The sequence below is a fragment of the Phodopus roborovskii genome, unplaced genomic scaffold (assembly GCF_943737965.1).
Source record: "Phodopus roborovskii unplaced genomic scaffold, PHOROB, whole genome shotgun sequence".
NCBI classification, from domain to species: Eukaryota; Metazoa; Chordata; class Mammalia; order Rodentia; family Cricetidae; genus Phodopus; species Phodopus roborovskii.
The window spans coordinates 11,077,677-11,091,185 of NW_026126485.1; the positions used below are offsets into that span (position 1 = coordinate 11,077,677).

Sequence of the window (13,509 nt, forward strand, 5' to 3'; positions counted from 1 at the left end):
ACATGAACATGCCCACACACCCATATTCCTTGCAGACATACAGACATGCACACATACACATGTACATATGACACACACACATACACATGAAAAACAAGTACAACCCTCATCCTGTACAGGTCAACTGAAGAGGGGATTACATAGTTTCTTACCTGCAGGATACTCATACCCAAATTCTAAAAATGCCAACAGTATTCTTGTTTATTTGTTTGCTTGCTTGTTCATTTGTTTGAAAAGCAAACTAATGAATTAAAGCCTATACTTGGAGAAAGAAAAAGAAATATCTGAGAGCATTTGTGATTTAATTGATGTATAATACATAGATAATACAGAAATAGCATTCATAATCTGTGTTTTCCAGCTTAGATACAGGAAAAGAAAAACAGAAACATTAAGGTTCCACACTTGCTTGGTGTTTTGTGTTTTTTAAGGTAGAGGGGCAAAGAATAAAGTCAGGCTTTTGCTGTGACATAAAAACTGGTAACAAAATAGCTCTACCTAGGAGAGACCTAGTAGTTCAAATGACTGTAATCCTCAGAAGGTTCTCAGTTAGCAGAGCTGAATTCTACTCTACACAAGAAAATGACTATACTGTTGATATTGATGTATTTAATTTAATGCAGATTTTGGGATCTTGCTGTTTTGATTGTTGCTTTCCTTTTATTCATTAGGCATATAATAGCTTGAGAACAAAACATGCCATTTTAACTCAGCAGCACTCATTTGCATGGTCATCTTTATATCAAAAGGTCAGCCCTACTTCCTCATAATCTTTTTCCAGAGCAGCCAGATCTTCCCTAGCCTCTATAAACTCCCCTTGTTCCATGCCTTCTGTGATGTACCAGTGCAGAAATGCCTTCTTGGCATACATGAGATCAAATTTGTGGTCCAGGCGGGCCCAGGCTTCCACAATGGCTGTGGTATTGCTCAGCATACACACAGCCCGCTGAACCCTGGCTAGATCCCCTCCTGGCATCACTGTAGGTGGCTGATGATTGATGCCCACCTTGAAACCAGTTGGACACCAATCAACAAACTGAACAGAAGTCCTTGACTTCATGGCTGTAATTGCTGTATTCACATCCTTAGGGACCACATCTCCTCTGTATAGCAGGCAGCAAGCCATGTACTTCCCAAGCCGAGGATCACACTTGACCAACTGGTTGGAGTACTCAAAGCAAGCAGCAGTGATGTCAGGCACAGAGAGCTGCTCTTGGTAGGCTTTGTCAGCAGAGATGATGGGGGCAAGGGTTGTGATGGGGAAATGTATTCTGGGATAAGGTACTAGGTTGGTCTGGAATTCAATTAAGTCCACATTCAAAGGCCCCTCAAAGCGGAGTGAAGCAGTAATGGAAGATAACACCTGTGCTAACAACCTATTGATACTAGCATAGGAAGGCCGTTCAACACCAAGTTTATGATGACAGATGTCATATACAGCCTCATTGTCCACCATGAAGGTACAGTCTGAGTGTTCTATGGTAGAATGAGTGGTGAGGATGGTGTTGTAAGGTTCTACTACAGCAGTGGAGATTTTAGGAGATGGGTAGACAGAGAACTCCAATTTTGTCTTCCTGCAATACTCTACCGATAGTCGCTCCATCAAGAGAGATGTAAATCCTGACCCTGTGCCTCCTCCAAAGCTTCGGTAAATCAAAAATCCCTGAAGTCCACTGCATTGTTCTGCCTGTAGAAAGAACACACAAGGTGAAAATTCCACCAGATACATTCAGAGTTAGTGAACTAGATAGTAATGGTAGAAGAGAAGTTCCCAAGAACAAAAGATTCAGAAAGCAGGCTGGGAAAGGGCTTGCCTTATAAGCATGCAGGTCTGAGTCTGATCCTCAGAAGCTACATTGTAAACAAGGGGGGGGGGGGGAAGTGGTCATGAATTGATGTAGTCAGGTCACCAGGGTTTGATGACTATACATCCAATCCTGGATGGCCGGGACCAGGTCACACAATACCCTGTCTCAGACAAACAACAAAGTAGATGGAATCTGAGAAACAACAGGCAAGGGGTTCCCTGGTCCCCACATGTACCTGTGTATACAAATACAGACAGGAAGTTATTCGGACTGGCCTCTTTTGCATTGTCAGCTCACGACAAACATAGCTACTGTGAAATATACCTGAATGATCCTTCTGCAGTTGGGGAAGGCTTTAGAGCTTCACCACTGCTTGAGCAGTTCTAATTTCAAACTTCAAAATGCTCCAAAATCCTCTTACATGTCAGTGCTCATAACAATGGGTAACAGTCAACACACAGACACACTGAAAGTACTGCATAAAATTGCCCGAAGCCTATGACTACAAGGGTTATTCAAAATGTAAATGAATTTTACATTAGACTTATTGGATCCTCTAAAATTCATATATTATATATGAATGAAATTCTGTATGCATATATGTACACACACACACATCCATATAAATGTAAATATTCCAAAACCTGGGGAAAATACCCATCCTAGCAGTTTTAGTCCCAATCATTCAGATAAGGGAGGCTCAGCCTATAGAAGCCATTGGCTATCTTTAATTGTTTTCCATGAATTTATCTACATATGATCTGAAGGTTTTGTCAATAGTAAAGAAAAGAAAAGAAGAAAAAATAAAATCCCCTCCATAGTAGACAAAGGACCTTCTTAAGCTCACACTATTATACACTATATCCAGGATGATATGAAAGGCATTGTGTTACTGGTGATTACACCAAACCACTTACTTAACAAATGATCTACAAGTTCAAACTTTTACAGAGCTATTAGAAAGAGCAGTAAGTATCCGTCACAAAAGGTTTGCCCTTGTCATCTTCACAAGTGGTAGTGACTATTGGAAAATAATACATTTTAGAGAGCTTTGAAAGTGTATGCTAATGCAGAGAGAGAGAGAGAAAGAGACATACGCTGCAAAAGTAGAAACAAGAGAAAAGGGGAGTCACCTGACAGTTGTAAAGGATTCCCATGTAACAGTGTAACCAAAGCCAACATCAGGACACCCTCCCCTCAAGTATCCCATGAGGCCCAGGGTGAGAGGGGAGGGGAGGGGAGGTGGCAGCAAGTCAGGCTGGTGAATACTACCACACGATCACAAGTATCCAACAGGACCCATCCATAGCTGGAGAAGAGCTACTTGCCAGCTTTCGGATTCTTTCTAGCACAAGCTCGATGGCCTCTGAGCCCACAGAGTAGCGACCTCGAGCGTAGTTGTTTGCAGCATCCTCCTTTCCATTCACAAGCTGTTCTGGGTGGAAGAGTGAGTGGTACTTTCCCACACGGATTCCATCTGCAGAGAGGGAGGTGTGGTCAGTGCTTGCATTCACTTTAACTGCTGGCCCTGTCTAACCCTGAGGTCCCTGTCCTTTTCCCAGGTTACAGCAAAGGAATGCAATTTATTCTGCAGAAATGGTTTTTCTTAGTTTAGTAAAACGAAGAAATCTTTTTGCTGATGTTGGTAGGCAGGTACTATGTATTCCAAAAGATGTTGATCTTTTCATCCTCCTGCCTCCACTTCTTGGGGGGATGGAATTACAGATGTACACCACTATATCTGCTTTAATATTGAGCTTAAAAACTGATTACAGGATTCCTGCATGTTAGGCAAGCATTGTAAAAAACTTAGCTACATCCCCAATAGTTGCTTAGCGTTTATTTGTTCCTGACACCTTGCAGAGCAGTACTTAACCTGTATATAAGAATCTTTTGAATTACCCTTTTTACTCTATCCATTTAAATAAAGTTTTTAATATTTCCACTATATTAATATTTATTAGCATCGATCCACTTTGTCCCATTAATTTGTTGTGTGTTCTAACTCTATTCTAATAAGGATATCAACTCATATAGACAGATTGCATTTTTCTAGTAGAGCAGACTGTTTTCCAAAGATGGTTACAAAACATTTCCTATTATACATTAAAAGGTATAGTGGGGTCCATAGCCCTTCCCTTGCATCTTCATAAGTACCTTGACTCATTAAGAACAGGTAAAATGGAACTATGTAACTCACAGAGCTGGATGACAAATGCCATGAACGCCTTATATCCATGGGATACTTGGCCTTGGCACCTGACCACCATGCTATGATGAGGTCAAAGTATCTTAAGACAGCCCTGTGAAGAGAGCCCGAAGCCCCAGCAGCACCCATGGCTCAGGACTCAGAACACCAACTTGACATGTCAGTTCCCTGGCTCCCACCTGAATCTTTGAATCTGGAATCATGTGGAAAAGTAAGAATTTGTATATTCTGAACCCCACACAGATTACAAATTCATGAACAAAACAATGGTTGCTACTTTCTTACACCACTGCATTTGAAGGGAGTTTGTTATGTAGGAATGGATAACTAATATACATCAGATCTGAACCTACCCTCCTCTCCAGCTGCTCTCTGAAGACAGTGCCTCCTTTCTATCTCCAATGTTTCTCTAGCTCCATTTTAGAAGTTGTAGGACAGGATATTGAGAAGTCCGCCACTGTTAATTATAAAATAGCATTTGGGCTACCAAGTTGATGAAGTGGGGTTAAAAACTTGTTACAAAACCTGGCAGCTTGAGCTGGATCCCTGGAATCTACATGGCAGAAGGGGAGAGACTACTGTTTCAAAGTGACTTCTGACCCCCACACAAGCACCACAATGGCCCTTGCACATGTAGGTGGAAGAGGGGAGAGGGTGCTAGAAGGAGAAACGGAAGGGAAGAAAGAGGAAGAAGGAGAGAGAATAAATAAATGCAAAATTTTTAAATAGCATTATCTTCCCCAAAATTTTAAGATTTATATGGTACCTTGTTTATGTGGAATAATTTTTCAAATACTCAACTTTTGTAGAATATAATGACAAGTTTACAGGTTCTTTGCAAAAGCTTCTAGCTTTGCTCTCAGACCCAGGAAAAGGATTTAATATTCTGCTGAAGTATGTGGATGAATAAAAAATTAGGAACTAACATCCATTTGGGTATGTTTGTCATGGTACTGAGGTTGGGAAAGGTCTACATGATCCCATTCATATAGATGAGCACACTCCCTTAATCTCACCTGCTTGGTTTGTCTGAGTTGGGACTTGGTTAAGGCACTAGCAAGTCAAATTTAGATTACCTATAACTGTTGGTTCTAGGTCCATGAAAAGCGCTCGGGGCACATGCTTTCCAGCTCTTGTCTCATGAAAGAAAGTATCTAAAGATGCATTCCTATGTTCAGTCTTAGCATTTTCCAAATGATCCTGTTGACTGTCCAGAATGAAGCCATCTGGCTGGATTCCATGTTCCAGGCAATACAGTTCCCAGCAAGCATCCCCAATCTGGACACCAGCTTGACCAATGTGAATGGAGAGACACTCCCTCTGGAATAAACCACAGTGAGTTAGAGTAGAGTAGAAAGAAGCTTAGGCAACACAAGCACTATTGTGTTACTACTGTCATTAGGAATGACAAAGGCCAAACTAGCTTAGGAATCACAAGGGAAATTCATTGTAATCTAAAGCAGTGGTTCTCAACACTCCTAATGCTGTGACCCTTTAATACAATTCCTCATGCTATAATGAACCCCCCCACCATGTTGTTACTTCATAACAGTAATTTTGCTACTTTTATGAATCATAACCTAAGTATATGTGTCTTCTAATGGTTTTAGGTGACCTCTATGAAAGGGCCATTCACTGCCCCCTCCCCAAAGGGGTCACAACCCACAGCTTGAGAACCACTGATCTAAAGTGTCCTCAAAGGGGCCAGCTAGGTATCTCAGCAGGTAAAAGCAATTGACAGCCACATAAGCCTGACACTCCAAATATAATCCTTAGAACACACGTACAAGTGGAAGAATATAACCATCTCCACAAAAGTGTTCCATGAAAACCAAATTCCAAGGAGCAGCCATGTTTCATGGAAAACTGAACCAAGGACTAAAATAGTACTTTAAATTCTTTCATGCTGGTGAGTCAGCTTGGTGAGGAAACCATTTGCCTTGGAATCCAGATGACCTGAGTTGAATCCCTGGAACCCAGGTGAATATAGATTGAGAGAACAGACTCCACAAAGCTACACTTTGACCTCCACACATGGCTGGTGACAGACACACCCTCATATATCCACATTATACACATACATACATGCATACACACAGTCATAATAAACAAGATAAAAAATGTCTTGAAAGTTTTTCTACCTTATAAATAAAGTGCCTAATACTGTGTGCTGGATGAAGAATTAAGTTAAGACTGTATATGTATAGGCTTATATAACATACGCATAACTATAATTAAGGGTAAAGTGTGGGTGTCATAAGTGGGTGTTTACATTAGGATAATTTACCCAGAAAAAAAGTTATTAGAAAAGAATAAATTTTAAATTGACTAACTTAGTGAAATAGTAAAACTCATTGAAGAAAAACTAAAGATGTTATCTCTTCATGCCTTGAAATTTTGTTATTCATATGTGCTCTCCTCAAAGAAGAATATTCTAAGGTTAAAACTATTAGAAATTTTTACTTATTTTTCAAAACAAGCAAGTCGTTGTTCATAAAAATTAGAAGTCAAAGAGGAAACTGAATGGGTTAAGGTGCTTGTCACCAAGCCTGAAGAACAGAGTTTTATCTCCAGATCTGCATGGTTGAAAGAGAGAATCAGAAGTATTTCAAGTTGCTCTCTGACCCCAAACCAATGCCTTCTTATGGAACTCAGGACCACCAGCCCAGGGATGGCACCATCCACCATGGGCTGGGTCCTCCCTCATTGATTACTAAATGAGAAAATGGCTTACAGCTGGATCTCAAGAATGCATTTCCTCAGGCTCCAGTTTGTGTTGATACACAAAACTACCAGTACAATATATTAACTACTTTTTAACAGAGAGAAAGAGAAAGTTAAATCCTAGAAATCTACAGCAATATCTGACATTAAGCTGCTGCATTTTGATTGCCAGTTGTCCTAGACCAAATCTGCCCTAACCTGCACTGCCTTCTACTTCCTCAAGTCTCTCAAGCTGCTTGGCCTTGTAAGCTGAGAGACAAGCACAAATGTCTGCCTCAAAGTCTGAACTGAACTACAGACCTCAGACCACCCAATTGCTGGCCAGGCCTGTGTCAGTGAGAAGACAGAGGATGAGGTCAAGAGCCCTGACCTGCCCCACCCCAGCAATCTGATCTGGACTCTGCCATGCTCAGCAACATCAGAAACTTGTCCTTCATCTTGATTAACATGGCAATACCGTAGACTTCTTTGCTTCAGGTTCAATACTTTGAACTTCATCTTGTATCTTTGTGGGGCTCTCAATTTCTTGTGACAATGGCTGTGAACTTAACCTCAACATCACTTAGAAGAAACTAATAGCCCTACATCTATTGGCATATGACATTCAAAACAGTACATTCCATTTTGAACAAGCTTTATAAATCCTTATCTGCAAAGAACAATTTCATTCCTCACCCCTCCTCTTGGACTTTAAGAGCTGTAAATAAATTAACCAAACCAGACCTTTGTCCTCTATGTTTAAGATCAGTTTCGAAAGGAGGGTTGTTCATAGCACCTGAAAGAACCTCTTAATCTGCAAAATTCACATGTAGACAGCTCCCAGTAACTCCTTTCTCCAGCTGTCAGTTGCCACACCAGGAACTCTGTTGAGAGGCATATTCACTGACAGTAAGTCACAGTAAAAAGCAGTCACCAACAGAAATAAATTGCTGTCCTTCATGTGCTCAGACAAGTAGTACCATTCTTTCTCAACACAGCATAAGTTGGCCTGACAAGTCTTGTTCTTGAGTTCTTGACTGTAGAAGCATCCAACTTTACAAAATAGGTGCATCTGATGGTATAGCGAAGTAGATTGACCTTATTCTCCTCTTAGCCTCTGCCATCTTTCAAAGCTCTCTCTTAGAACATTAGCCGTAGTGTTAAATAGTCCAAGATTGTAAACTATCCACTAAATGTCAACATCAATAAGTCACAGCACACTAATAAATGCCATTCCAAAACTGATTGGAGTTACTGAGAAAGAATAAGTTCCAGTTAAGCTTTTAATATAAAGGTAGATGTATACAAGTCCAAGAAATAAGCAAAAGACCTTCCATACCCTTTACTCATTTGCTTTTAGGGGAAATATCTTGCAAGATGATCTCACACCCAAAATTCTGGCATTGATTCAGTAAAGACACAGAACTTTCTACTACAAGTATCTTTCATGTTGGAAGCCATGGTTCTTAGGGAAAATACAACTTAAACAATCTTAATGCTGGAGAGAAAATCCACTGGGGAAAGACAAAGAAGAAAAAGCAGTTTGAAAGGTTGCTTCCATTGAAGAATACAAAATTCTAAGATACAGAAAACTATTGTGATTTCCACATAGGGGAAAAAATTAAAGGGTAAGTGGTTCTTAAAAAGGTAATCCCAAAGCAGAACTGCTAGAAATAATATATTCCTTCTCACACAGAACTAAAGAGAGGGTAAAGAAAATGCTGTGCCCTTTATCTACCACACATTTGTGATTTATTAAGAAGTTAGGGTAGAGGAAACTGCCTAAATACAATCTACGAAATCTGCCACCATCCCAAATCAACACTCTTAATTGCATACTGTACCCACTTACCATGCTGATCTGAAGGTGCCCCTACAACCCTAAGGTAATGATTGAGGAGCAGTCATATCTAGCTCAGCCTTATCTCTGGGCCCGGAAATGACTACACCTGAGGGCTGAAAACATTCTTTTCTTAAAGTGACACACCTAATTTTTAATTTTTCAGTTCTCTGATGGCAACGTAGCCATATTGGTCCTGAACTAGCTGTGCTAAAGTTTGTGCCATCTACAATTTAGTCTCCTAAACTGGTGACAGCTTATCCTCAATTTCTTCTAAACTATATGTATGCTGAATATAACAAATTACTGTGTGTATGTGTCCACATGCACATGTGTGTTTTTGTGGGTGTGGATGCACATTCATGTGTATGTGCACATGTGTGGAGGTCGGAGGACAATCTCAGGTATTGGTCAGGAGCCACCCACCTTGGTTTTGTTACAGGGACTCCCATTGGCCTGGTTCTGGCTGATTATGCTAGACTGATTGGCTAGTGAGGCCTAGAGATCCACTTGCCTCCACATTTTCATCACTGGTTATCTTAGTCAGTGTTCTATTGCTGGAAAGAGACCCCATGGCCAAGGTAAGTGTTAGAAAGCATTTAACTGGGGCTTGCTTACAGTTTCATAGGTTCAGTCCATTATCATGGTGGGAAGAATGGTGGTACATGGGCAAACGTGGTGCTAGAGAAGTACCCACGAGCTCTACATCCAGATCCACAGGCAGCAAGAAGAGAGAAACTCTGGGCTTGGAATGGGCTTTTTGAAACTTCAGTGACACACTTCCTCTGACAGGGCCATATCTCCCAATCCTTTCAAATAGTGCCATCCCCTGGTGACCAAGTATTCAAATCCATAAGCCTGTGGGGGCCATTCTTGTTCAAACCAGCACTCTGGTATAACAAGTTTGAGGGGGATGCAACTAGGACTCTCTCATGCTTGTGCAGTAAACAAGCACTCTCCTTATTATCCTCCCAGCCCTCACACATGTCTTCCAAAATTTTTTCTCTGATATTAAGAATTGAGCCAGCATTAATGAGGAAAATGAAAACATATGAATACCACTTGCTGCAATAGGAAATCAGTCTGAAAGGTGTTGGGAACCAAACTTTGGTCATCTGCAAGAGCAACCAAAGCTCTTAACCCCTAATCCATCTATCCAGCCCCAAATCAGCACTTTCTATTTCATATGTATTTCACAAGTATCTTCTACTTGAATAATGTTCACACCATTTTAAATACAGACAAAACTAGACCCATTCAATGCGGTGTGGACATGGATCAGTCTTAAAATCTTAGGGGAAACAAAGAATCGTTTTGCTTTGTTTTCTTCTCTCTTTTATTGAGATCTTACTATGTAGATCATGTGAAACTCAAGTTCATAGTCATCCTACCTTGGCCTCTAAGTGCTGAGATCAAAGCTATGTATCATCACGCTTGGTCAGATGCATCTTTTTACCATTACCTCCCACACAGGCACCTCATCCAACAAAACTCCTAGACATGAGGGGATTTTCTATACTTTTGCTATTATGTTGTTAGTACAGTAGTCTTTTATATATTTATTTCCTTTGGGAAGCAAGATCAAACTCATAAGCCTTTAGGGGAACATTTCTTATACAAACTACTACAATCCTCCAAGTGTGCTTTCCTTATGCAATTAGTTGAAAGGCCATAGGCTAAAATTGGGGCTTTCAAGTGAAAAAAGACATCTCTGCTGTAGGTGACAGCATAAGTATCTGTACCAGCTCTTAGTCTAAAGTTCCAGCCCACAGTCCATCTACTCTTGGCAGATCTCAAAGCCCCAACAATCACACCAAACAGGACCTTGAAAGAAATTATATATCCATACAGTACTGGTTTGGACACACTTCATAGCTATGCTTAGGTCTTGAAAGAATGAAAAAAAAAAAAGTAAAATCCTGATGCTTACTACTATAATTGCCTTACTTTTCCATTCCTTTCTTATATAGTTTTCAATAAATGGGATTTCAGATTTCAGTGGGCATACTGTGTGGGTGGGTGTGGCCATGTACCCTATGTGTGTGGGTACCCATGTAGGTAAGAAGGCATTGGATTAAGCTGGAACTGGATATACAAGCAGCTGTAAGCTGTCCGATGTGGGTACTGAGATCCAACCATATCTTCTATAAGATCAACAAATATTCTTAATTGATGAGCCATCTCTCTAAGCCCTGGTTCTATTTTTTTTTCAACATAACACGTTTATTGATTATTTGGGAGTTTTACATAATGCACTGGGATCACATTCACTTCCTTCCCTGTCTTCCCAGCTCCACACACTACCCACATCCCTTTGTGGCTTCCCCCTAAGAAAGGAAAAGAAAACATCATTTTCTGTAAAGAGCTGGTTTTGGTTTTTTGAGACAAAGTTGGAGAGTAAAGTGTTAATTTTTATGCTTCCACATCACAGTTCGTCACCAAAAGAAGTCAGGACAGGAACTCAAGCAAGGCAGCAACCTGGAAGCAGGAGCTGAGCAGAGTCCATGGACGAGGGTTGCTGCTTGCTGGCTTGCTCCTTATGTCTTTCTCAGCCTTCTTTATTATAGAACCCAGGACCACCAGCCCAAAGATGGCACCTCCCATAATGGGCTGGGCCCTCCCCCATCAATCACGAATTAAGGAAATGCCCTACAGGCTTGCCTACAGCCTGATCTTTTGGTGGCATTTTCTCAGTTGAGGTTCCCTTCTCTCTGTTGACTCTGGTTATGTCAAGTTAACACAAAACTATCCACCAACAGCCTTTTCCTGGGTTTGCATGATCAACTCTCGGTATGCGGTTATGATGGTTTGTGTGAGAAATGTCCCTCATGGCTCAAGTCTACAAACACCTGATCCCCAGATGGTGATGTTCTTGGGATGTTTGTATGGTGGAGCCTTAAGTTGAGGAAGTATGCCACTGGGGGCTGACTTTGGGAGTCTGTAGCCTTACTCCACTTCCAGTTTGCTTTCTCTGCCTCATATTTGCAGTCAAGAGACGTAATCTCCCAGCTTTCTGCTCCTGACACCGTGCCTTGCTGCCATGTCTCCCCACCATGATGAACTCTTACCCCTCTGGAACCATAAGCCCAAATAAACTCTTCCTTCTGAAAGTTGCTTTAGTCATGGTATTTTATCACAACAGAATAGAAACTAATACAATAGTCCAGTTTCCTTCCATTTGCTTCAATAAACCATGGCAGTTCTCTGATTAAAATTTGTCTTCAAGCCGGGCATTGGTGGCCCATGCCTTTAATCCCAGCACTCTGGAGGCAGAGGTAGGTGGATCCCTCTGTGAGTTGGAGACCAGCCTGGTCTATAGAGGGAGTTCCAGGACAGGCTCCAAAACAATACAGAGAAACCCTGTCTCGAAAAACAAAACAAACAAACAAAAACAAAAATGTCTTCAATTTCCTTTCTTGTGCTAAAACCTAGCCGAAGGCTTAGTATTTTATTGTAGATATTCAATACATATGTGTGAGTAGTTAAATAGCAACTCCACAACGGAATGAACACAACTCCCACATTTGCCTGGCCTGCAGCAAAAGTTGTGGTGAATAGAGACTGCCTTTGGGAAATTCAGGAGAGGAGTTAGAATCAAGCTCCAAACCCCTAATTTTCACCTGCTACTTTCTCTCCCATTTCCCCTCATGCTTCCAGAAGTGTGCTGAGGTCCTCTAGACTGGGGCGGGACTCCACATATCCTAGCAACCACTACCTGGTCTCTGATTGGCTGATCGCTGGGCCGCCGCCATTTTCAAATCCCCGGATGATGGCGGTAGCGGCTCTGTGCTAGAAGGCAACTTGCTGCCTCACAGACGCTGGCGGGCACTGTGCCCGCCACGGTCGGTCTCCCGGGCACTGGGCCACCGCCCCACCCCCCACCCCCGGCCATGGAGCCAGAGCCGGCAGCTCAGAAGCAGCCCCGGCCGCGGAGGAGAAGCCGCAGGGCCTCCGTGCTCATCGAGGAGCGAGCTGCAGAGCCTCCGGCTGACACCCCCGGGCCAGCGGCGGACGGGAGGTGAGTGTGGCAGGAGGTGGCTGGCGAGAGCCAGGCGCGGAGCCTGCAGACCCGGCAAGTGGGTGGATGGGGAGCTCCAGGAGTGGAGTCCGGAGACTCGGGAAGAGAGTGGGTGGGAGGGCCGGCAGCTCACCGCGGACTGGGAGTGGAGCAGGGGAGGTGCGGGAAGGCCGGGCAGACACGCCGGAACCCGCGGGAGGAAAGTGTGCTGGCCAGGCCGGAGGCTCCGAAGGCCAGCTTCACCCTGAGGCCGAAACAGCGACTGCTCGGCCCTGCTGAGAAGGAAGGGGCGGACTCACTGGACTTGTTGACAGTCTCCTTTAACCCCTTCCTGGGGAACCAGACTTTTCTGCACCGGAGCTGTTCTCTACGGGAATCTGGCTGTGGACTGCAGGTGCTTAGACCAAAACTGTCATGGAACCTGTGATGATGGGAAGTAATTGTCACCTGAGCAGGCACCAGCCCTTTAAGCCTAAATGTGGCTGTTGAAATGATTTTTTTTTTCCAGACCAGAGTAGGCCAGGCCCCCCGGAACGAAGAGATCAGAGAAAGACACTCTCAGGCTTTTTGACTATTAGCACATTTCATATTCTGTGTTGTTGTCTTAATTTCTGTACGTCTGGAAAAGGTGAACACTAGGCTGATTTCAGAAATCTGTGTCTGGAAGAGAGACCGTGGAAATCACAGTGTTATTGCCAAATAGGAAATTGGAATGATGTTTGTCTGTACTGCTCTGTAATTTTTTTGACATGTGAAATATGAAAAATTGTTTGAAAATGCTGTATATAGAGGTTCCCATCATAATGATGGGACCTGTTGAAGTTACAGATCTTATAACTTTTTGAGTTCTGTGTCCTGTAGTATGTGATAGTGTCTGCTTAAAATAAGGCGTTTTGAACTTCAGTGCTTAGGATGGGCCAGGGCAAAGAAC

At 42.4% G+C, this 13,509-nt stretch overlaps 2 protein-coding genes across 2 annotated transcripts in view; one reads left to right on the plus strand and one right to left on the minus strand.

Annotated features, from left to right (window-relative positions):
* Positions 1-423: 423 nt before the first annotated feature.
* Tubal3 (tubulin alpha like 3) lies at positions 424-7,300 on the minus strand. The gene is made up of 4 exons (XM_051194710.1): positions 7,199-7,300; positions 5,094-5,337; positions 3,133-3,285; positions 424-1,683 (listed from the first exon to the last, which is right to left on the minus strand). Exons 1-4 carry the CDS (start codon positions 7,298-7,300, stop codon positions 743-745), a joined length of 1,440 nt encoding a protein of 479 aa, XP_051050667.1. The 3' UTR covers positions 424-742.
* Positions 7,301-12,367: 5,067 nt separating this feature from the next.
* The window catches only part of Net1 (neuroepithelial cell transforming 1), a 32,494-nt gene continuing 31,352 nt past the window's right edge, over positions 12,368-13,509 (plus strand). Inside the window, exon 1 of the mRNA XM_051194792.1 lies at positions 12,368-12,578. Coding sequence (XP_051050749.1) covers positions 12,451-12,578 — 128 coding nt within the window. The 5' untranslated portion in view covers positions 12,368-12,450. The remainder of the gene's footprint in view (positions 12,579-13,509) is intronic.